We start from the raw sequence: 21453 nt of genomic DNA on the forward strand, positions 1-21453 counted from the left end.
TTCTCTATAAAGGGCATTGCATAACTGGCCCCATCTGCCCAGTGATGTTAATAGTCATTTTGGAATTCAAAAGAGTGTTGTCTTGTTTTCCGTCTTCTCGCCAGACCTAAGGACTTTGATGAATTCTTGATATTCAGACTTCCTGTCACTCTTGAAGCAAGTATAACATAATTGCCACAGCTCTACATGCTAGGGTAACCTAGGTCTACAGTTCAAATTAAACATTAGCTTGTACCATCTCTAGGCTTGAAACTGATGTACCCAAAAGAAATTTACAAAGAGACAATGATGTTGAAATATTTTCAGTACAAACAGGAAAGATCTTGTGAGCTGGCAGTGAGAAGGCCATTTGATCTAAAACCCCAGTGGCCCTTTTCACTCCCACCTTTTAGCAGTCATGTGCCTACGCAAGCTAGTTCACTCTTTGTTGGATAGCTGTGAATTCACAAGCTGCCTCCTAGCATTCCATGTCAATTTACTATAGTTTTAATTCCCTAGAGTGAACGTGTTGACTAATAACCCCAGAATTATTCTACCTAACTAGAAAAATTCTAACTAACCTAGAATCTGTGCCAGAAAAAAAATATTTTAAGTGTGTATAAGTGCAGAGGTTTTGTTCACTAAGATTATTTTTTTGGGGTCATCATCTCCTCTTGCCTTTAGCTTTGACCAGTCCAACTTGTATGCACAAAGTTTTGGTTGGTTACTTTTTATTGCATTCTAGAAGGAACTGGTTTATCACCACTCTCCTCTGTGATCTCAAGTCCCCATCTTTCAAAGACTGTAGGCCTGAGAGTGGGAGAAAAGCTGGGGACAGACACTATCATTTATGACACATGCTAACTAAAGATATTGTCAATCTTGCTTACTCCTTTTCTTGGACAAAGCAAAAAGAATAAGGAAGTTTATAGAAACAGGGTGTTTATGAGAGGAACAAAACTGACTCCATGATAGTTTATCACATGTTGGGGGAATGCTAAACTTGAATACTAATTTCCACATAATGGATCTGTTCCTCCGATTTTTCATTTTGAGAAAGTAATGATCTTTGTTTCCTGGATCACCGTCCACCACCATCACCCCCCACCAAACACCTTGCTTGCTAATTTGTTTGCAAGTCTCTTAGACACATTGACAGTTTGGGTGATTTCTCTTGGCAGAAAAAAAAATGTAAGCGCTAAAGCTTTTCCTCTAACAAAAATGAGTCTGTTGTGTAATGCTACAGCTGATTCAGAGTACAGGTGCACGCTCTTGGCTCCTGTTCTGCCCCGAGGAGGCAGAGGGGGTGAGCCCAATCCAGATCAGGTGTGGGGGTGGAGAAACGCTCTCAGAGCGGAGCCGCAGTGTTGCAACCTTAGCTCATACCAAATCTCTGGGAGAGTATCTGGCTGCTTGTGTGTCTCTGTCGGTAGCTCCAAGACCCCCAACTCTCCAAAGTGGGATGTTAACGCTGGGACTACTCAGAGATCAGCTAGGGAGCTGAAGGAAGTCCAAGAGGCACTTCCGGTCTCACAACCTTCTTCGGCTTTCCTGGACCACAGGCTTCCCACTTGAGACATCAGAGCCGAAGGCTGAAATTCCTCAAGGTAAAAAGACTCCCCTCCCAGTAAATGGACTCCTCCAATGTCCTTACATGATCATTCAGGCACTTTCACTTTTCCATATATAGGAGTCACCTGGGAGCAAGCTGTGACCAGCCGAAGGGAGTGCCACATCTGTACTCCATCCACTCTCTCTCTCTTTGCCCATCCTTACCCTGTTCTCATAAGCTCATAGGCACTTAGGCAGAACTCATCCCTGTGACTCTGCCAAAGAGAAGCCTGTTGGGTTTGTAGGGAGAGGGAAAGAGAGAGAGAGAGAGAAAGAGAGAGAGAGGAAAAACAAAAGACTACAGACAAAGTTTCAGGATTGAAGTTGTCACCTTGGAGAAGTGAAGTCGGAAAAACGTGTGGCACAATGAATGGACCTGTGGATGGCTTGTGTGACCATTCTCTAAGTGAAGAGGGAGCCTTCATGTTCACGTCAGAATCTGTAGGAGAGGGGCATCCAGGTAAGTAGGTTGTCCTGAACTCACAGGCAAGCCTGCCACCCCCAGCCTGTGCCCAGAGAGTCACTTTTACTAGATACGTTAAAAACAAGGTTCATTGGTTGCCGTAGAGCCTTTCTGCAGAGTGTGCGATAGCTATGAAGCTGTCACCCATCTTGAAACCTAGGTCCATGACGCTGCTCACTCAGTGCCTCAGCAACAAGGGCCTGGTTGTAAACTATGTGTGTTAACAGAACTAAGTTAAATAATATATGTTGAGTAGAGTGTTCACCTATTATCAGTGACCTATTAAAGTCAATGAAGAGTGGTCCCCAAGCAGGAGCAAATTTTGCGCATAAACCATGCATAGGTTAGAAAGCAATAGCCCTGCATTCTATTGGGTGTTGAGATGGAGTTCCAGATGACAAGGATCTCAGAGATGCTTTCTGACATAAGCATAACATCTTAAAGAGCAGTGGTTCGCAACCCGTGGCTTGAGACTCCTTTGGGGGTCGAATGACCCTTTCACATGGTCACATAAGACCATCAGAAAACACAGAAGATATTTATTTACATTACAATCCATAGCAGTAGCAACAAAAATCATTTTCTGGTTGGGGATCACCACACCATGAGGATCTGAATTAAAGGGTTGCAGCATTAGGGAGATTGAGGACCACTGCTGTAGAGAAACATTGAAGCATTGTTGTGGTCCCTGAGAGGACTGTTCTCAGTGACAGGACCACAAATAGGGGGTCAGGAGTTCTAATTGTAGGACAGAAGCATCACCCGGCAAGACTCGCTGGAGGCAAAGGCTGGGAATTGTCCCCACAGTGTCCAATCTGGTAGGTCCTGGTAAAGACTTAAGAATTCTAATGTGTGACAGCTTTTTAGGAGGTTCTGCTTCTGTGCTTTGGAAACATCACATTGAGAACCACTGTTCTAGGGGAACTCTGGGGTTCGGCACACTGATTTGAGGACTTAAGCACTTACTCATTTTGAGTGTTTATGGTGTGTGTTGACTTGCCACCAAGTCTAATTTTCCCACCTTACTTCTTTCTTCGAGAAATTTAACTTTGTACCTTGAAACTTGGCTTTGGACTTTTGCGATACTATACCCGTGTGCTTTTATCCCATGGTCCTCAACTGAAGGCAACCCTGGCCCTCTTATTTATGAAGCATTTTGTCATGTCTAGGAACATTTTTTTGGTTGTTACTTCCTAGGGCTTAGAGGCAAGATAGTCCTTCTGGGTAGAGATAAGGCATGGATCTACTCCCCTCCCCTATGTCTGTGACTGAGGGGGACTTCCTCCCCCTGTATATACTCATAGGGAAGCGGGAGGGAGGGAGGAATGGGAGGATACAAGGGATGGGCTGACAATTGAGATGTAATAGAATAAATTAATAAAATATTAAAAAAAGAAGTTATAAAAAAAGACATGGATCTAATAGCTGAGTGTATTCCATAGTGTAAATGTACCACAGTTTCTTTATCCATTCTTCAACTGAGGGGCATTTAGGCTGTTTCCAGCTTCTGGCTATTATAAAGAAGGCTGCTATGAACATGGTTGGGCATATGTCCTGTGGAATACTACTCAGCTATTAAAAACAAGGAAATCCTGAAATTTGTGGACAAATGGATGGGACTAGAGATGGTCATACTGAGTGAGCTAATCCAGAAGCAGAAAGAATCACATGGTATATAATCACTTATAATTGGGCCCTAGCCCAAAAGGCGTATTCCACAAAAGTCTTCACTTACCAGGAGATTGGGATAGATGTGAGGACATCCTACTGAGACTCTAGGTAAGAGAAATATAGGAGATGGGGAAATTGAAGGACCCAGAGGATCCTAGAAACCCACAAGAAGAACATTATGATGGGTGGATTGGGACCCAGGGGGCATCTGCTCAAACTATTGCACTAACCAAGGACAATACAATAGTAAACATCGAACCCCTACTCTGATCTACCCAATGGACAGGACATTCTCCACAGTTATGTGCAGAGTGGGGACTGACTTTGACATGAACTTTGGTGCTCCATATTTGACCACCTCCCCTTGGTGGGGAGGCCTGGTGGCACTCAAAGAAAGAATAAGCAGGCTACCAAGATGAGACTGGATAGCCTATGACCATATAGTAGGGGAGGAGGTCCCCCTTGGTCATAGACCTAGGGTCAGGGAATAGGGTGAAAGCAGAGGGAGGGAGGAATGGGAGGATACAAGTGATGGGATGGCAATTGAGTTGTAATCTGAATAAATTAATAAAATTTTAAAAAAGACATGGGTCTAAATATCCCACAATACATAAGAGAGCCCCACAACCAAGAATTATTTGCTCCCAAATATCAATAGTGCAGATGTTGAAAAACCTTGGGTGAGATTATTTAATGTGAGGCGTCCTTTGATGTAAATAGCCATTCTCATCGTGTTTCCTTATATGTCAGTTTCCAGGTCTATTTATAATCGTAGGTACATCTGCGGCACCTGATACACACTGATACACACCTGATACACGTTGATACACACTGATACACACCTGATATACATTGATACACACCTGATACACACTGATACACACCTGATACACACTGATACACACTGGCAGCTCCATAGTTTCTGAAAGTTATCCACATGTTAGAAGAATTTGCTATGCCCAGAGGAAGTGAGTTCTTCCCAGTGTCTACTTGTCCCAAGTGTGCAATCTATTTAGCAGACAGAGCATGGAAACGTTTGCCAATCCACTGACTGTTTTTGCCTCCTTAATGGTAGCCTATCAGTTTGTCTCATCCACCATTCACTTTCCACTGTAAATTAAATGCCCATGTTGGTTGGTTTCCTCTAAGGCTTGGTGACCTGCTTGCCATCCCTTGACTGAATGCTCCCAGATTAGGAAGATAAAATGACTACCTTGAGCCTACAGAATGATAGAAGCTTTGGAAGCCTGAGTAGATTTCTAAGAAAGAACCCCTTCCAGGGATGGATGTAGCTCAGTTGTATGGAGCTCGCCTAGGAGATGCAAGGCCCTAGACTTAATGTTTTCACCCCTGGCCCAAAAAGTTGTTCTTGAACCATAATCCCAATACTTGGAAGCTGTAGACAGGGGAGTTAAGATGTTAAGATTGCCCTTGGCTTTATAGCAAGTTTAAGGCAAACTTTATTGTGTGACCCTCTCAAATATCCCAGATGTGAGGGGGAGGGAGGAAAGAGAGACATGTCCTTCAGGGGATTTAGGAATTATTAGGCACCTATCTTGATGACCTTGCTGGGCTCTTTTGGCTACACACATATTTTCCTACATAGTGGTATCTGTGTGAGTTGAGCCCCTTAAATAGATGGGATTTCTGGATGTCTGTCTGTAGTTAACTTATGAATAGCTTCTAGGCATTTTGACAGGGCAACATTGGCCACTGTGTAATTCTTATTAGGATATCAGGAGGCCTTTACTGATAGAAGTGGCAGAGGCTATGGACTCACACCTACCTGGATTTAAAACCAGCATCCAGCACTGGCAGGAGGATAGATAGAAAAGCTCCATCATGTATTTCAAATTAGAAAGTTTACCTTTAACGGCAAATTAATGTCTTAGTATCTACTTTTGAGAGATAAACTCTGTGACTCAGGATCTGAATTCTCAAAAGTAATCTACTGGGCTGGAGAGAGGCCCAGTAGTAAGCGTGCTCACTGCTTTTGTAGAAGTCCAGGGTTTGGTTCCTAGCATCCACTTCAGCTTTAGAAGATCAATATTCTCTTTAAGATTCTATGGGCATCTGTGCCCCCATGTGCAGATTCTCCCACACAATTACACACATGCACATACACAATTAAAAATAAATCTTAAAAAAATTCTTATAAGGCAGACTCTTGGGGCACTTTGAGCGTTAAGTGAAAGGCAGTCTTTGTTAAATAGGAGTCTCTTTTACCTCTTAATTTGTTAGTAGACACATTTTTTTTTGTGTGTCTACCTGTGTTGCCCTGGCTGTCCTGGAACTCGTTCTGTAGACCAGGCTAGCCTTGAACTCATAGAGATCCACCTGCCTCTGCCTCCCAGGTGCTGGGATTAAAGGCATATGCCACACTTTAACTGTCTAGCTGGTGTGAATTTGTGAGCAGTGTTACTTGGTGATCTACATATTAGACCATGTGAATCCTTTAAGGCAAACACCAGACTGATGTCAGTTCCCAGCTCTTCCTGACTCTTTGTCAGCCCCATCTTAGCCCCACTCTTAGGACAGCTGATGTGCAGGAGGCTGAGTAACCAGAAGAGGATTTGAGAGTCCCCTGTGGTAGTGTTCTGACGAACAACAGTGGTGCCTATGGGTTTCCTCATGGAGTTCTCATGGGTGCTGCCGTCTACCTGGCTTTGTGGGTTGCATCCAATAGATTGTATCTATGGCGCCTACAATAAGGCATTTGTCTGGTTTTACGACTTAGTACCTAATCTTACTGATGGTATGAAGGAGTTTAGTCTATACCCATAATTTTTCCAGATGTGAGGACTAGTCAGTAGGTTTGGCAAATGAAAGCCTTTTTTATTATAATGTGATAGAGAGCTGCTTAGACTCTTAGAAGAGCTGGCTTCGAAATGTATTCTCCTTTCAAGAAATTCTATGACTTTATGTAATGCGTGCCATCCAAAATGAGGTAGGTATTAGAAGAAATTAAGAATTCAAAATATTTTTCATTTCTGGGGGCTCATGAAGCCTCACACCTAGCCGAGGAGTTATTGTTTTGGCCCTTAATGGCTGCTAAGGGAGGGAAGGTCACTTTGCTTCTGTGGTATAGCCACTGGCAAGTCTGTCATGCTTTGGTAAATAGCACCACCCCCATGCTCATGCAGGCAACCCCAGTGGAACTCAGTGGGTCATCAAAACAAACAACAAAGTAGGGGAAGGACCTAAAAACAAGGCTCAAAAGGAATGGAGGGGAATAAGAGGCAATAGGGATTGGAGATGATCGATGTATACCATGCATGTATGTACGTATAAGAAGCTGCCTAAGAATAAGTAAAACATTCAAAATCTACACAAGGACTCATCCGACAAAATGTTTATCATTTCTGATATTTAAGAGAATAGCCTTTAAAAAAAATCTTCAATAGGTAGATTTGATAGGCTGACTGATACGATGTCTAATTATTTGAGCTTTTAAGTTTGCCGTGCTTAACAATCGTGTAGCTTGTTCCACTTCATATTTGTTTTTCTCCAGATAAGATCTGTGACCAGATTAGTGACGCAGTGCTGGATGCCCACCTCAAGCAAGACCCCAATGCCAAGGTGGCCTGTGGTAAGAGACACGTTCTCTTCTTGCTGGAGACCTGAGAATGTTGGACAGAGCAGTTCATGGTGGATATAAGATCACAAAGTCATAGTCAAGTTCAAAGTCAATGTCCTCCTGTCTACAGGAGATTTCTTCTTCTTTTTTTTTTTTTTAACACATTTTTATTGAAAGATAAAATAATTCATATTACATCTCATTTTCTATCCCATTCCATGCATCCTCCCATTCCTCCCTCCCTCCCACTTTCACCCCAATCCCCCTTCCCTATGACTGTGACCAAGGGGGACCTCCTCCCCCTGAATATGGTGCTAGGGTATCAAGTCTCTTCTTGGTAGTCCTCTATCCTTCCTCCGAGTGCCATTGGGCCTCCCCACCAAAGGGACATGGCCAAATATGGGGCACCAGAGATCCTGTGACAGTCAGCCCCCAGTCTCCACTTAACTGTGGAGAATGTTCTGTCCCTTGGTTAGATCTGGGTAGGGGTTTGATGATGGTTGCATGTTTTGTCCTTGGTTGGTGCCTATGATCAAGCAGAACCCCTGGGCTCAGATCCACCCATCATAATGTTCCTCTTGTAGGTTTCTAGGACCCTCTGGATCCACCTACTTCCCTATCCAAACTAGTACAGCCATTTTGGAAATCTATCTGGTGCTACCTTAGAAAACTGGGAATAGGGCTTCCTCAAGACCCAGCTATTCCACTCCTTGGAATATACCCAGAAGATGCTCCAGCACACAACAAGAAAATTTGTTCAACCATGTTCATAGCAGCCTTATTCATAGTAGCCAGAACATGGAAACAGCCTAAGTGTCCATCAGTAGAAGAATGGATAAAGAAACTGTGGTACATATACACTATGGAATACTACTCAGCTATTAAAAATAAGGAATTCCCGAAATTTGTGGACAAATGGATTGAACTAGAAATGATCATAATGAGTGAGCTAACCCAGAAGCAGAAAGACTCAAATGGTATATACTCACTTATAACTGGACACTAGCCCAAGGGGCAGGTCCCATGAAAATCTGCACCTACCAGGAAAGTGGGATAGAGGTGAGAACATCCTATTGAGACTCTATGTGAGATTTCTTCTTGATGTGACCTTCCTATGTTGTATCAGGGAGGACGTCATTTCTAACCATGAAACTAGAGTCATGTCAACTAGGGTTTGACATTAGATGTCATCACCACCATAACTAGCAGAGGGCTGGGTAGGAACATGGCCTCCCTAGCACAGGTTTCACTGGGGGTTGGGGGGGGGCTTTCTATGTTCTTGGGTGAGTCCTTCAGAGGAAGTGAAATATCAAACTGCTTGAGGCTCTCAAGAAGCTCATTTGATGGCTATGCATGCCTGGATCCTCTGATTTCCTTCCCTAGTTTGTGGTATGCCGTACATGTTAAAATAATTTATGTATCCTATTTACTCGCAACAAAGAACAGCAGTTCCAGAACCAAACCAACAGCTTTCCAGAGGGTCGTCAGTGTTGAGTGAAGCCCTGAGGCCCTTGTCCACACCCATGCCCTCCAATGTTTCCTGGAGTCCATGTAGGCAAAGCACCTTGACTGGTGTTTGCGGGATGAGCTCTCCAGCACTGAGTCTTTGCCTGACAGGAAGCCTTGGCACACAACATAGCCCATGACTCCAGAGCACGGAAGGGCCAACCTCTGACCTCAATAATGGGGACACAGTGCTCGTTGCACCAGGATCTTTGCCATAGCTTATGGTGCAGGAGGCCTCAGTGTGGAGAGCAGCATCCACTGTCAGTGTCTGCGCTGTGTCCTGTCCTCTGTACAGACCTTTCTCCCTTCTCTGGAGGCATCTCAGCTATGTCATGGACATCAGGTCCTCACACTACTCTGACGGTAGATCTCACCCTGATAGCTTTGAAACAAAGAGTGACACTTTCTGGAAGATCTGGGCACACTTTATCCACACCAACTTCTTAGCTAGGGGTCTTGATCCTGTTCTTAATGATTCCACAAGAGTCTCTGACAGTAGATACTTACACAATTCCAGTTTTTAAAGAAAAATTCCTTTTGAGAAAGTTGGTCTGTCTTGATCCTTGGATCAGGATCCCAACTTGTTCTGGTATCATGGTGTGTGTGTGTGTGTATGTGTGTGTGTGTGTGTGTGTGTGTGTGTGTGTGTGTGTGTGTGTGTGTGTGTGTGTGTGTGTTTGTGTGTATACTCACAACCGCATTCCTGTGTGTGTTAGGAGAGGATGTGCTATATGCATTCAGCATGTTAATTATGAAAGCCACATTACTAGAGACAGCTTAATTAGGTTGTCCAAGATAATGGAATCAATAAGTACTTTGCACAAAACTCAAATATAACTCATTCTTTCCAAAGCTTCATTGTTCCACAGCACTTGAAGATGTTCAGTGGTTAGTGCTGGGGTTGCTCTTTCTGTTGGCAGCTAGTCTTTCTTAGAAACTACTCCACCTGAAGTCCCAAATGAGCCTTTTCATCTCTACCTTGAGATGTCTAGACACTTGAGCTTCTGGCCCATGACTGCTACCTACTCTTTTTCCTTTACAGAGACAGTGTGCAAGACAGGGATGGTGCTGCTGTGTGGGGAGATCACCTCAGTGGCCATGATTGACTACCAGCGGGTGGTGAGAGACACCATCAAGCACATTGGCTATGATGACTCTGCCAAGGGTAAGGATAGGCTTGCTGGGTCTGTGTGCATGTAGGTCTAGTAGAGAGGCCTAGTATATCCACCTCCTATATGAAGTCAAATCTGATCCTTCAGTTTTATAGAAATGCACATCCTGCCAGGAGGGTAAACAGCCTTAGACCAAGCTCTGGCCATCTTCTCTGGAGGACTGCAGCTGGGTGGGGCCAGCATGTACCCACCCCACTATTGACAACTCTCATTTAAGACCCTGCCTTCCTGGTGCTGGTGGAGGTTTTGGATGAAGCTCCTAATGAAGGGGGTGCTGTCCTGGAGTGACAACATGCTCCATGTCATCTGACTTCATCATTCCAGGAACCCTGTGTGCTTTTTATGCAGAGGAAGATATCCTGGTCTAGAGTATGAACACAGTGAGACGCCACAGGATGGGTGCTCCTGTCCTTCCCACTGAGCTGCAGTGCATTCTACTATAGATGGTAGAGAATAAGGCTTCATTTTCAAACACCCGGGCCTGATCCCAGGTGAAGGAGACAGTGAAACCCAGCTTGGCACCTATGCCAGGTGGTGAAAGAACAGAGACCCAGGGAAGAAATTCAAGCCAGGCAAGGACGTGAGGAGACCAGGAAGCACCAGGTAATGGAAACAGAACGAGGGCTTCCCAGGAGATGGCACTGCTTATGCCTGGGCAGGCCAGGGAACAGCCAAACCTGGGGATGCTACAGAAGACCCAGGGCATGGGCACCTGTTTGCTCAGACATTTTGGTTGGTCTTCCATTGCTTTTTATCATCACCAGCTTCCTGGATAGGGCTCGGACCCAACTTCGTCAAGGTTCTGCTATAGCCTCTAGCAGTAGATATTCATGTCATTTCATTTTTAATTTTTTCAGATTAATTTATTAAAAAAATTCTCCTTTGAGTCTCTTTCAGTTTCCAGAGGTCATTGTGAGACCATTGCGTTGACCTTGAGCAATCATGAGAAAGACCTCTTCTTTGGGCGTGGGTGTGTTTTAGGATGGCTGGGAAGAGAAACAGTGCATGCAAGCTTATTTTCCCCTTCAGCATGTGGGCTTCATGGAAGAAAATCGTCACCCCAGAGAACAGTGTTTTGAGATGTTACCATGTGCAGCCTTTTCCCATGGTACTTCAAGAAGTCAGTTTATTTATACACATCTAGATATTATGCAAGACCACACCTTGCATTAGCTAGCAAAGAAACTTCCCATGAGGCAATATTCTCTGGAACTGGCTGAGTGACAGAGCCCAGTTCTGGCTAATTTGAACTTGGTTAGCACTGGGATGATGTATTATTTAGACTCAGTGATAAGGCAAAATAGGAAAATCTTAATGTACATAGCAGAGCCCTTTGCCACTTCTCCAAGGAAAATTCATTGATTTCTACACACACACACACACACACACACACACACAAAAAAAAAAAAATTCATTGGGGGAATGGTGGGAGTGAGGAAGAGAAGACCAAACATGACCATCTGGCTGGGGTAGAGGGACTGCTTGGCCTCAGGTGACCCACTGTGAGGCGTTCTGTGTGAATCTGTTTTCACCTTATGCAATAATGGAGTAAAATTGCATGAGTAAATGTTCAAGGACACTAACTGGGAGCTAGTCAAGTTTGGATGTGTGTGCAGGAGCCACAGGGGAAACATTCCATCCACAGACACCTAGGCGAGGTGGAAAAGTACCTATTGCTTTAGGCTAGGCCTAGGTTTGTCGTCTAAAGGTGTTCTCACTCCCTGACAGGGGTTGCTATTAGTGAGGCCTCCTGGAGATAGCACCCTTCATGCCACAAGTGGGCCCCCAACTCTGTACTGCAGCTTTACTGAGGGAGCCTTGGCCCCAGAGGTATAGCTTTGCCATAGGACCCCAGCTCTAGAAATCTCTCTACATGGTTTACATACATGGTGCTTACTATTTAGGATGTGCTTACACACACACACACACACACACACACACACACACACACACACACACATGGATAAGGCATATAGTTGGGCTTCTAAGTGACAACATTGGAAAGATTCTTGATTTCAATCACTGCAGTAATATTCTCTCTTTTCTTCCCTCCCTCCCTCCCTCCCTCCCTCCCTCCTTCCGCCCCTCTGTGTAGACTCTGCTGGCCTGGACTAGGCTGGCCTTGAACTCACAGAGATCTGCCTGCCTTTTCCTCCCAGAGTACTGGGGTAACAGGCGTGCACCACTGTGCCTGGTTGTGCTTTTATTTTCAAATGGGGTTGTGGAAGGTTCCCCTGGAACACCCAAGGGAGCAAGGCCATATGTTGCATACCTACTCATTAGAGTGTCCTTGGTGCTGTATGGTTTGTGTTGTTGCTGTGGCTTGTCACATTTCTGTGCAGGACATACTTTTTAAACCAAGGTGTAGTTTAATACAATAAAACATATCACAGAGAATCTTCCCTTTTAAGAGAGTTCTACATGAACATGGAGGCAAATATGAAGTCTTCCAACATCCCAGGCCTCAATTGTGAACCAGAGGTCACCTCGCCTAACACTAAATGTCACATCAGTGACTGAGAAGTCCACCAAGAAACGTATAGTCCTCACCTGTCCCCACTTGGCTTGCTTCTGCCCAGGCTTCGACTTCAAGACCTGTAATGTGCTAGTGGCTCTGGAACAACAGTCCCCAGATATCGCCCAATGTGTCCATCTAGACCGAGATGAGGAGGATGTCGGTGCAGGGGACCAGGTAAGTCACCATTGTGAGGGGTGGACCAGGGCGGGCTGTTTGCCTTGAGCTATGATCTGCGAAGAGAAGCCAGCTGGGTTAATTACACCATTGGGTGGCCTCATCATGCTGGAGATCTGAAAAGGCTACACCTGCTGTATAAAAAAGCCTGGCAGCAATGGCAGGTTGTGTGGTAGAAGGCCGTACTTGCTGGTGACAGGACATAGGCTTGTCTCTTCTTTCCAGAGTGGTGGTGGGGTCAGAGGCAACGTCTCAATGTCTTCCCCTTCTAAAATGCTCAGTGCAAAATGTTCTGTGGGGGTACCCCACAACTGTCGAAGCACCAAACAAAGTATGAGATTTGGAGACTGTTGCTTCCCTGAGCTCTAAGGCAGGTGTCCACTCCAGGGTCTGATGTTCGGCTATGCCACTGACGAGACAGAAGAATGCATGCCGCTCACCATTATTCTTGCTCACAAACTCAACACCCGGATGGCAGATCTGAGGCGCTCTGGTGTCCTTCCCTGGCTGAGACCCGATTCTAAAACCCAGGTGAGCTACATCCATCACCTGCAGACCTCCCTACAGGAACTTCAAGTAGACCAAATCAGCTTGGCTCTAGCCACATTTTCCCCACTTAATACATATTTATTGTCATTTGTCATAATGCCTTTTAAAAAATTGTTGTTTTCTTTTTTTTTTCTTTTTTTTTTTTTTTGAGACAAGGTTTCTCTGTGTAGCCCTGGCTATCTTGGAACTCACTCAGGCTGGCCTCAAACTCAGAGATTTGTCTACTTCTGCTGGGATTAAAGGCATGTGCCACCACTACCCGCTGCCATAGTACTTTTGAAATATCTATATTTATTTTATTTTTAATTTATTCTTTTATGATTTTGCAACGCATACACGCAATGCACACACACACACACACACACACACACACTTGATTATATAACCATTTATCATCCCTTGCTCCCTCCCACTTCCATCAGCTACGCTTTCCAATTCTTAATGCTCATCATATTTTATTATGAAATGTACAAAAAATCAGCCAGGTTTAAAAACTAATTCTGTTTTTTTTTTTTTTAAGCATATGTAGACTCTGATGTTTTTTAAACCCCTGCTATACACTTCTTCACCACTTTCAGACATGGTGGTTCCTGCCTTTATGTGCACATAGGTCTTCCCACCATGAGCAGGCTGTCTCTCTAGGGTCACTTTCCTTATATTTATTTCTTCTAAAATGCTTTACCCCTGACGTGTCCAGTTCTAGCCAGGTGGGCCCTGATCTCCTTGCCCCTGTCATGCTGAAATCCATTTCTATTTAAAGGGCAGTGGTGACACAAGCACTAGCACGCATGGAGGCCCCCTGTCACTTTTTAGTTTCCTGGTGGCCTTTGGCCAATGACTGCCTGCCCTGGCTCCTTTTCCATGTTCCAAAGTGTGATGCCTCAAGGTCTTGGTACATCTTCTCTGACATGTTCTCTCCACTTCTCCTCACAATTGGCTCCTAAGTCTTCCAACAACTCTAGTCTCTCCAAATCAGCAGCCCCATTTCTTACGTACTTGGCAAGCTCATGTCCTGAGAGCCTGCCATATGCTGCTCACTGCCACCTTTCACTCAGCTGATGACTGGGTGGAGCACAACATGTTCCCCAGTCCTGCTTGGTGCCATCTGTCTCCACGGTACCGGTGTCCCATGTTTCCCCAGATGAGCATCCGTCTCTCTGCAGCCCAGCCTTTCCTGGACTGGTCCCCCTCTTATCCAAGCCAGCAACAGTGTTCTGTGCCCCACAAAGGCTCTCCTTGCCTGAGAACTGCAGTTGACTTGTCCACATCTTCATCTTCACCGTCTTTAGAATTTTCTGAGTTTCTACTTCCTATGAGAGGAGAGCAGAGTCCACTTGCCATTCCAGCATTCAGACCTTTATGGTATTCCTCCGTAACTGTCCTCTGTCTTCCTCTTTCTTGGTGTCTCCAGTACATTGTCATCATTCCATTTGTAATCCACCCTTGATTTGGGCTTCTTCTCTGGGGACTGCAAAGCTCATATCCTTGTGAATGCCACTTTTGGCCCTCCAGTAGACTGTACTTATAATTGGTATGCATGCTTTTATGGCTCACTGTGGTACATGTAGCCCTGTCCAGTCATTTCAGTTACCCAGATACATCCTTCTCTCTGGGCAGAGGTCTCACACTGGCTCCAGCAAGTGAGTGTGCTTATGGCCCCAATAGAACGTTTTGTTGGGGCTTCCCTGTGCTATTTGTATGACTTCCCAGGTGGGGATGGGGCCACCAGCATCTCTCAGGTATTGGTGGAGGTTATGGGACAGGAAAGCTAACATGTAGACTGTGGAGGTATCAAAAGAAAGGGCTCAGAAATGTGGGATGCTACAGGAAAGAAAACCCCAGAGCAAGCATGGGAAGAAGACAACAATGTCCCCTGAAACTTCCTTTCTGTTCTGTAAGAGGGGGTCAGAAGGAATGCTTTGAGCAACTGCAGCTGCAGTAGAAAAGGCCTCATTCATGTCCTCTGCATAAGAGGCTCCCAAGTTTCAGGAGCACTGAGTTCTAGTAGGGCTCCCCTTTCTGAGAGGATGCATTGAGTCTCCATAAGCTGCCACAATATATGCCTGTCATAGGGTGGGGGGGGGGGGCATGAGCCACTGCCCAGTTGTCTCCTTTGCCTCTATGCAGGGAGTGCTGTGCCAGGAGGGTAGCTGGCCTCCTCCTCTGCAGCCTCTTTGTGAAGGATTTCCATTGTCACCTGTGTTGACTGTGACCAGGATGAGTCTTTCCACCTGAACAAATTGCTGCTGCTGATACTGAGAATCAGGGGCAGCAATCCAGTGGCTATTTTTGTACCAGATCAGAGCTCTGTTTTCCATAGTGTATTTTTCCCCATATCTGCTGACATGAGGAGATAAGAGCAGAGCTCAGGCCCTATGCTCTGCCACCCTCGTTCCAGGAGTTCTGTAAAGATGCAGTGTGGCATTTGCCTGGTAGGGAGAGAGACAATATGGCTCACTGGAAAACATCCAGGTTGGGGCATTACCCTAAGACCAAGCCTCCTCCTAAGGCTACATGAGATAACTGATCCTAGAGCCTGCCATAGGTCTCTTTGCTTGGGGGGGTCCCCAAACCCTGCTCTACCTCCCCTTTCTGGAGTCCTATGTGTGGATAATCCTTATCTGTGGACAGTGTAGGATGTAAGAGTCAGATGGTAGGTGGCCAGGGCCCTTTCTCTTCCTCTGGATGTCTCTCTGTTGCTTTTTGGACCAGCAGGAAACAGGGCAGAAGTCTGATATGTACCCCAGTGGCTTTCAGATCTTAGCTGAAAGTTTGAAAAGTGATAGATGACTTTGAATGACTGTATAAGGCACCTTGGGCAGGCAGAAATCTTATTTTAGCACAAAGAGGCACTGCTTGCTGCAGGGTCCTAACTGAGCCCTAGGATAGAAGAGTATTCTATGCCACCCTGTCAGCCAGCCAGACCCCTACACTGCTGCAAGCATCTCATGCCCCTAAGCTCTGCTGATACTGCCCTGATAGGGACATACTGTCCTAGGCTGTATGGATCCAGCAGCCCAGCATATGGTTAATGGCCTTAAGTAGCAACGTTCTGCTATACAGAGCCTTGGCTATAAATCTCTGGGTCAGACCTCAGCTCTTGTGTGTGATCTTCACCAAGGTCTTTGCATTCTGGAACCTAAGCTTTGTTGTCTTTAGAATGGGCAGCAATGGCTACTAATCCTTGGCATGGCTTCTAGCACACACAGCTTGTTCACCCATTGCTGCTTTCTTAATAATCCTCATCTGCTGCTCCCCCTAACCCTTCTATTTTTCAAACCCAGGGGTACCTACCTGCTTTTCCTAGCCACATAAGGTATCAAGTGTCTGTGCCCAGTGAGACATCATTGGCAGACTGAGTCTCTAAAGAGTGTTTTGTCCATGCTACGGCGAGAGTGACAAGCTTTGGCTCAGCCTGAGCAAGGTCTGGCTCTTGAGCTTTTCACAAACTGGCTGTGTGATGCAGACAAACTCTGGTCTCTTAGTTTATGTCATTTGTATAGTGGGGGCCATAATACCTCCTCACTGTGATGGCCTAGATCTTGATTGGTAATATACAGGATGGGACAGGACTGCACATGGTCGTGGTGAGTGTTTGAGGGGTTTCCATGGTTTGCCCTGCCAGGACCTTGTAAGCACGATCCTGGCCCCAACCCAAGTGGGCACCACTCTACCTTCTTTTGGTGAAGCACCAAGACAATGGTAATGCGGAGTTTTCTGCCCTTCTAGCCTAACTGCCATGTACTAGAGTCTCATTCAGTCTGTATAGCTGGCAAACTCTGCTGGTCCCAATGTACTTCCAGAGTCATCCACTGAGGATGGAGGGCCACTTCTCTGTCTCTCAGAGACTCTACCTGCCAACAGATATAACCTTGTCTAAAGATCCTTCTTGGTCCTTCACATTCTAAGACCAAGGTACCCTTGTCTCTGCCAACAATGGGTGTCTTGCGAATTCCTGTGTTCCCCTATAGAAGTGGGGAAGTCCATGGGAGGTGGCAAGAGGATTTTGGCCAGAGAGGGTAATTGGCACTACCAGTCTCTGGGATAGAAGGAGAGGAGTTGAGAGATAGTGCCACATATGTGTCCCTTATGCTGTCATTCTCAGTATTGAGCACATTAACAAATATAAGAGTGTGTCATATTGAGGTGGGTGGTGGTGGCGCATGCCTTTAATCCCAGCACTCAGGAGGCAGAGGCAGGCAGATCTTCATGAGTTGGAGGCCAGCCTGGTGTACAAAGCAAGTCTAGGATAGCCAAGACTACACAGAGAAAGCCTGTATCAAATATATATATATATAAAGAATGTGTCATATTAACTCCCCAAAAGAGCCCTTAAAGACAAGGAGACTCTCTTGGTCCCTCAGGAGCTCAGCCTGCCTCCTGGGCATCTGTGCCTGGGAACCATGTGCTCAGGCCTGGGCTCACAGTGTCTCCCCCAATGGACAGGTAACCGTTCAGTACATGCAGGATAATGGTGCCGTCATCCCTGTGCGCATCCACACCATCGTCATCTCTGTGCAACACAATGAAGACATAACACTGGAGGCCATGCGAGAGGCCCTGAAGGAGCAGGTGATCAAAGCTGTGGTGCCAGCCAAGTACCTGGATGAAAATACCATCTACCACCTGCAGCCAAGTGGGCGGTTCGTCATCGGAGGTCCACAGGTGTGCATTCGTCTCCAGATAAGGCCCTGTTGCTGGGTCTTGCTAAGGAGGTTGCCTGTGCCTCAGAGTACACAGATGACAAGATGTAGTTCTGGGTACCTCAACAGTGTTTGACCATGAACTAAATCTGCCCAGTGAATGTTGGCCTACACTGAAGACCTTCTGTATATCTGTCAATATGTGAAAAGGGGGACAGGTCCATAGGAGTCTCCCACTTAGCACTGTCAAGCTCTCCCACCCACCCATTCCAAATGCCATCATGCCTGCCCGCAACCACCATCACCTTGGTCAGGGACTCACTTATCTCTCTAGCATTTGCTCGCGCCTGACTTCCCTAGGCAGCACTTGCTGGCTATTTGCTGTGGGGGTCTCTAGCTATTATTTGCAGGACAGCAGAGTTGGATTTTCCTAGAAGGTACACCTGTGGCTCCTTTCTCCGATATGCACACAGGACTGGGGAGGTGGGGATCAGCAGAGCTGAGGGTGTTGTCAGCCACAAGGTTGAATGACAATAACAGGTTCTGTGATCAAATAGTGTGGGTATCAGGCAGAAAGAAGGTTAAAGTCCCTGTTTTCTGGAAGGATGTCTTGAAGTCTAGCTAGGTAAGTGTGAAGGGTGGATCTTTAGATAGGATGAGAGCAACAGTATTCTCCCCAGATTGTGAAATGTAGCTCCTTTTTGAGGTGTTTTCCTGAACTGCTACACAGAGCCCACTTATAAAGGGAGAGATATGGCTGTACTGGTCGGGACCACAGCCCCAGGTTGTACTTACAATTCCTGCCACAGTTTCTTATGGACCGCTTCTTCTTCTTCTTTTTTTTTTTTTACATGGGAGATATTTTTATATTCTTATGGAGTGCTTCTTTTTTTTTTATTAATTTATTCTTGTTACATCTCAATGGTTATCCCATCCCTTGTATCCTCCCATTCCTCCCCGCCCCCCATTTTCCCATTATTCCCCTCCCCTATGACTGTTCCTGAGGGGGATTACCTCCCCCTGTATATGCTCATAGGGTATCAAGTCTCTTCTTGGCAACCTGCTGTCCTTCCTCTGAGTGCCACCAGGTCTCCCCCTCCAGGGGACATGGTCAAATGTGAAGCACCAGAGTACGTGAGAAAGTCGTATCACACTCTCCACTCAACTGTGGAGAATATTCTGACCATTGGCTAGATCTGGGAAGGGGTTTAAAGTTTACCTCCTATATTGTCCTTGGCTGGTGCGGAAACTGGGACAGAGGGGAAGGCATCCTATTGGGACTCTAAATGAGAGACGCATGGGAGAATAGCAAAATAAAAGGATACAGAGGGTCCTAGAAATCTACAAGTAGAACAATATGATAGGCAGATTTGGGCCCAGGGGTCCCGCTCAAACTATGGACCGCTTCTTATGATGGAGTCAAAAGTGAGAGCATGACCCCAGATGACCTCTGGCCCATCCCCTGAACTCTCCAATGAGGCTTTGACAGGTTGCTTGATTTACATCTGGGGAATGCCAGGACCAGGATAAGAGAACTTGTGGTTTGTGCCTGATTAAAAGGGGCCTTTGAGAACACCCATGCATGGCATTTAGGGTCACTGGCTCTCATTTCTTTCCCGTTTGTCTCGCCCTGCAGGGGGATGCAGGTGTCACAGGCCGCAAGATTATTGTGGACACGTATGGAGGCTGGGGTGCTCATGGTGGTGGTGCCTTCTCTGGAAAGGATTACACCAAAGTGGACCGCTCAGCAGCTTATGCTGCCCGCTGGGTGGCCAAGTCCCTGGTAAAGGCTGGGCTCTGCCGGCGAGTACTCGTCCAGGTGGGTTGCCCCCATCTACACTGATGCTTCCTGTTCTTGCCAAAGGCTCCAGCTCAGCCCGGAGTAAGGAGATGCTGGCCCAGTGGAAAGCCCTCCTTTTGTCATTGGTTGGAACTCTGCATATATTACGTTGGCGACTATGGCTGGAGCCCTGGCAAACTAGGGAAGGAGAGAGCATGTGGGAAGACAGAAGGGCTGCCAGGCAGGGGAAGTGGGGGGAGCTCTTTGGCAGAAAAAACATGACCCCTGCTGCTTCTGCTCTGTACAGTCTCTCTGAGGGCCTCAGTCCCTGAGACAGATCTTTCTCAAAGGTGTCCTATGCCATTGGCGTGGCAGAACCACTGTCCATCTCCATCTTCACCTATGGGACCTCCAAGAAGACGGAGCGGGAGCTGCTAGAGGTGGTGAACAGGAACTTTGACCTCCGGCCTGGGGTTATTGTCAGGTAAAAAGGGCCATCACGGTGCTCCCACACTCGGGCGGACACCCGAGCAGAAAGGGCTTTTCAGCCACTTACAACAGGAAGGTCTCTAGGGCCTGGCCCCTCAGCACAGTGCCTGGCCCCATAGAACAGTGCATGGCTCCAACTTAGGGTGTCTGGTTTTCAGCAGAAGGAGGCCCAGCAGAGAGTAGCTGTGGTGAGTCCATGTTTGAGCAGCTGGAGTTCTCAGGTGGGGTGACTAGGAATCCAGTAGGCAAGTCCATTCCCACGTGCTCTGCTGGCACCCCTATTTTCTGGTTCTTAGCTGTGGGAACATTGGCCTTGGCAAAGCCAGTGGAGTAGAGGAGAGAAAGTTCCTACAGGTAGAGTTCATGACCTCGGCCTGGTTTGTCAGTGCTCAGCTGTCTCTTACCTTGGAGCCCCCATGTCTTAACCTAAACAGGATAGGCCTGTGGTGTAGGTTGGGTGCAAGTGTGGGAAGGAAAGTCCCCCTCCTAGGACCTCTCCTAGAGCTTACTGTGCTCTCCTATTTAAAACTGATGTTTGCCTCCCTGACTGTGCAGGGACTTGGACCTGAAAAAGCCCATCTACCAGAAGACTGCATGCTATGGCCATTTCGGGAGAAGCGAGTTTCCCTGGGAGGTCCCCAAGAAGCTTGTGTTTTAGAGCTGGTGGGAGGTTTGGCTTTCTCCCATGCCCACCTCTTCTTCAGGATCTCAACTCCCTGCTCTCCTAACCTCTCTGGGAGTGCCCCCCCCCATCCAGCTATCTGCACATATCTTTAAATTTAAAAAATTTTTGATTTGTTCACTTTACATCCCAATTATAGCCCCTCCCTTGTTGCCTCCTGATCCCACCCTCCCTCCCTCATACCTTCTCCCTCCCTCCCCATGACCTCAGAAAGGGGGAACCCACCTTCTCTATCACCTGACCTCAGCCCATCGAGCCTCATCTGGACTACCTGTATCCTCATCCTCTGTGGCCTGGCAAGGCTGCCCCACCAGGAGGGAAGTGATCAACGTGTGCGGGCCAGAGCCCATGTCAGAAGTGGTCCCTACTCCCCACATCATGAGACCCACAAGGAGACTGTGCTGTCTATCGACTACAGCCTGAGCAGAGGGTCTAGGTCCTCACCATGCATGGTCTTTGGTTGGTTTGCAAACATCTTATGAATGACATGGCTTTCTGGTGCTAGGTTATCATCTCTCCTTGCAAGGGTAGTGTTCCCTGCCTGTCCCTCAGATTACAGCAATGTTGATTTTGTGAAAATGTCAGGCAGGATGTCCCTCCCTCACCTCCTCCCATAGTCTGAACTTGATCAGGCCATCT

At 46.5% G+C, this 21453-nt stretch overlaps 1 protein-coding gene across 1 annotated transcript; it reads left to right on the top strand.

Moving 5' to 3' along the window:
* Nucleotides 1-1497: 1497 nt before the first annotated feature.
* Mat1a (methionine adenosyltransferase 1A) lies at nucleotides 1498-20876 on the top strand. The gene is made up of 10 exons (XM_051142274.1): nucleotides 1498-1586; nucleotides 1670-2050; nucleotides 7236-7313; nucleotides 9850-9972; nucleotides 12559-12671; nucleotides 13059-13202; nucleotides 17667-17885; nucleotides 19500-19682; nucleotides 19994-20127; nucleotides 20688-20876. The coding sequence occupies exons 2-10, from the start codon at nucleotides 1957-1959 to the stop codon at nucleotides 20788-20790; spliced, it is 1191 nt and encodes a 396-aa protein (XP_050998231.1). The 5' UTR covers nucleotides 1498-1586; nucleotides 1670-1956; the 3' UTR covers nucleotides 20791-20876.
* The last annotated feature ends 577 nt before the right edge of the window (nucleotides 20877-21453 follow it).

Source organism: Acomys russatus, chromosome 3 (assembly GCF_903995435.1).
Source record: "Acomys russatus chromosome 3, mAcoRus1.1, whole genome shotgun sequence".
Taxonomy (NCBI): Eukaryota; Metazoa; Chordata; class Mammalia; order Rodentia; family Muridae; genus Acomys; species Acomys russatus.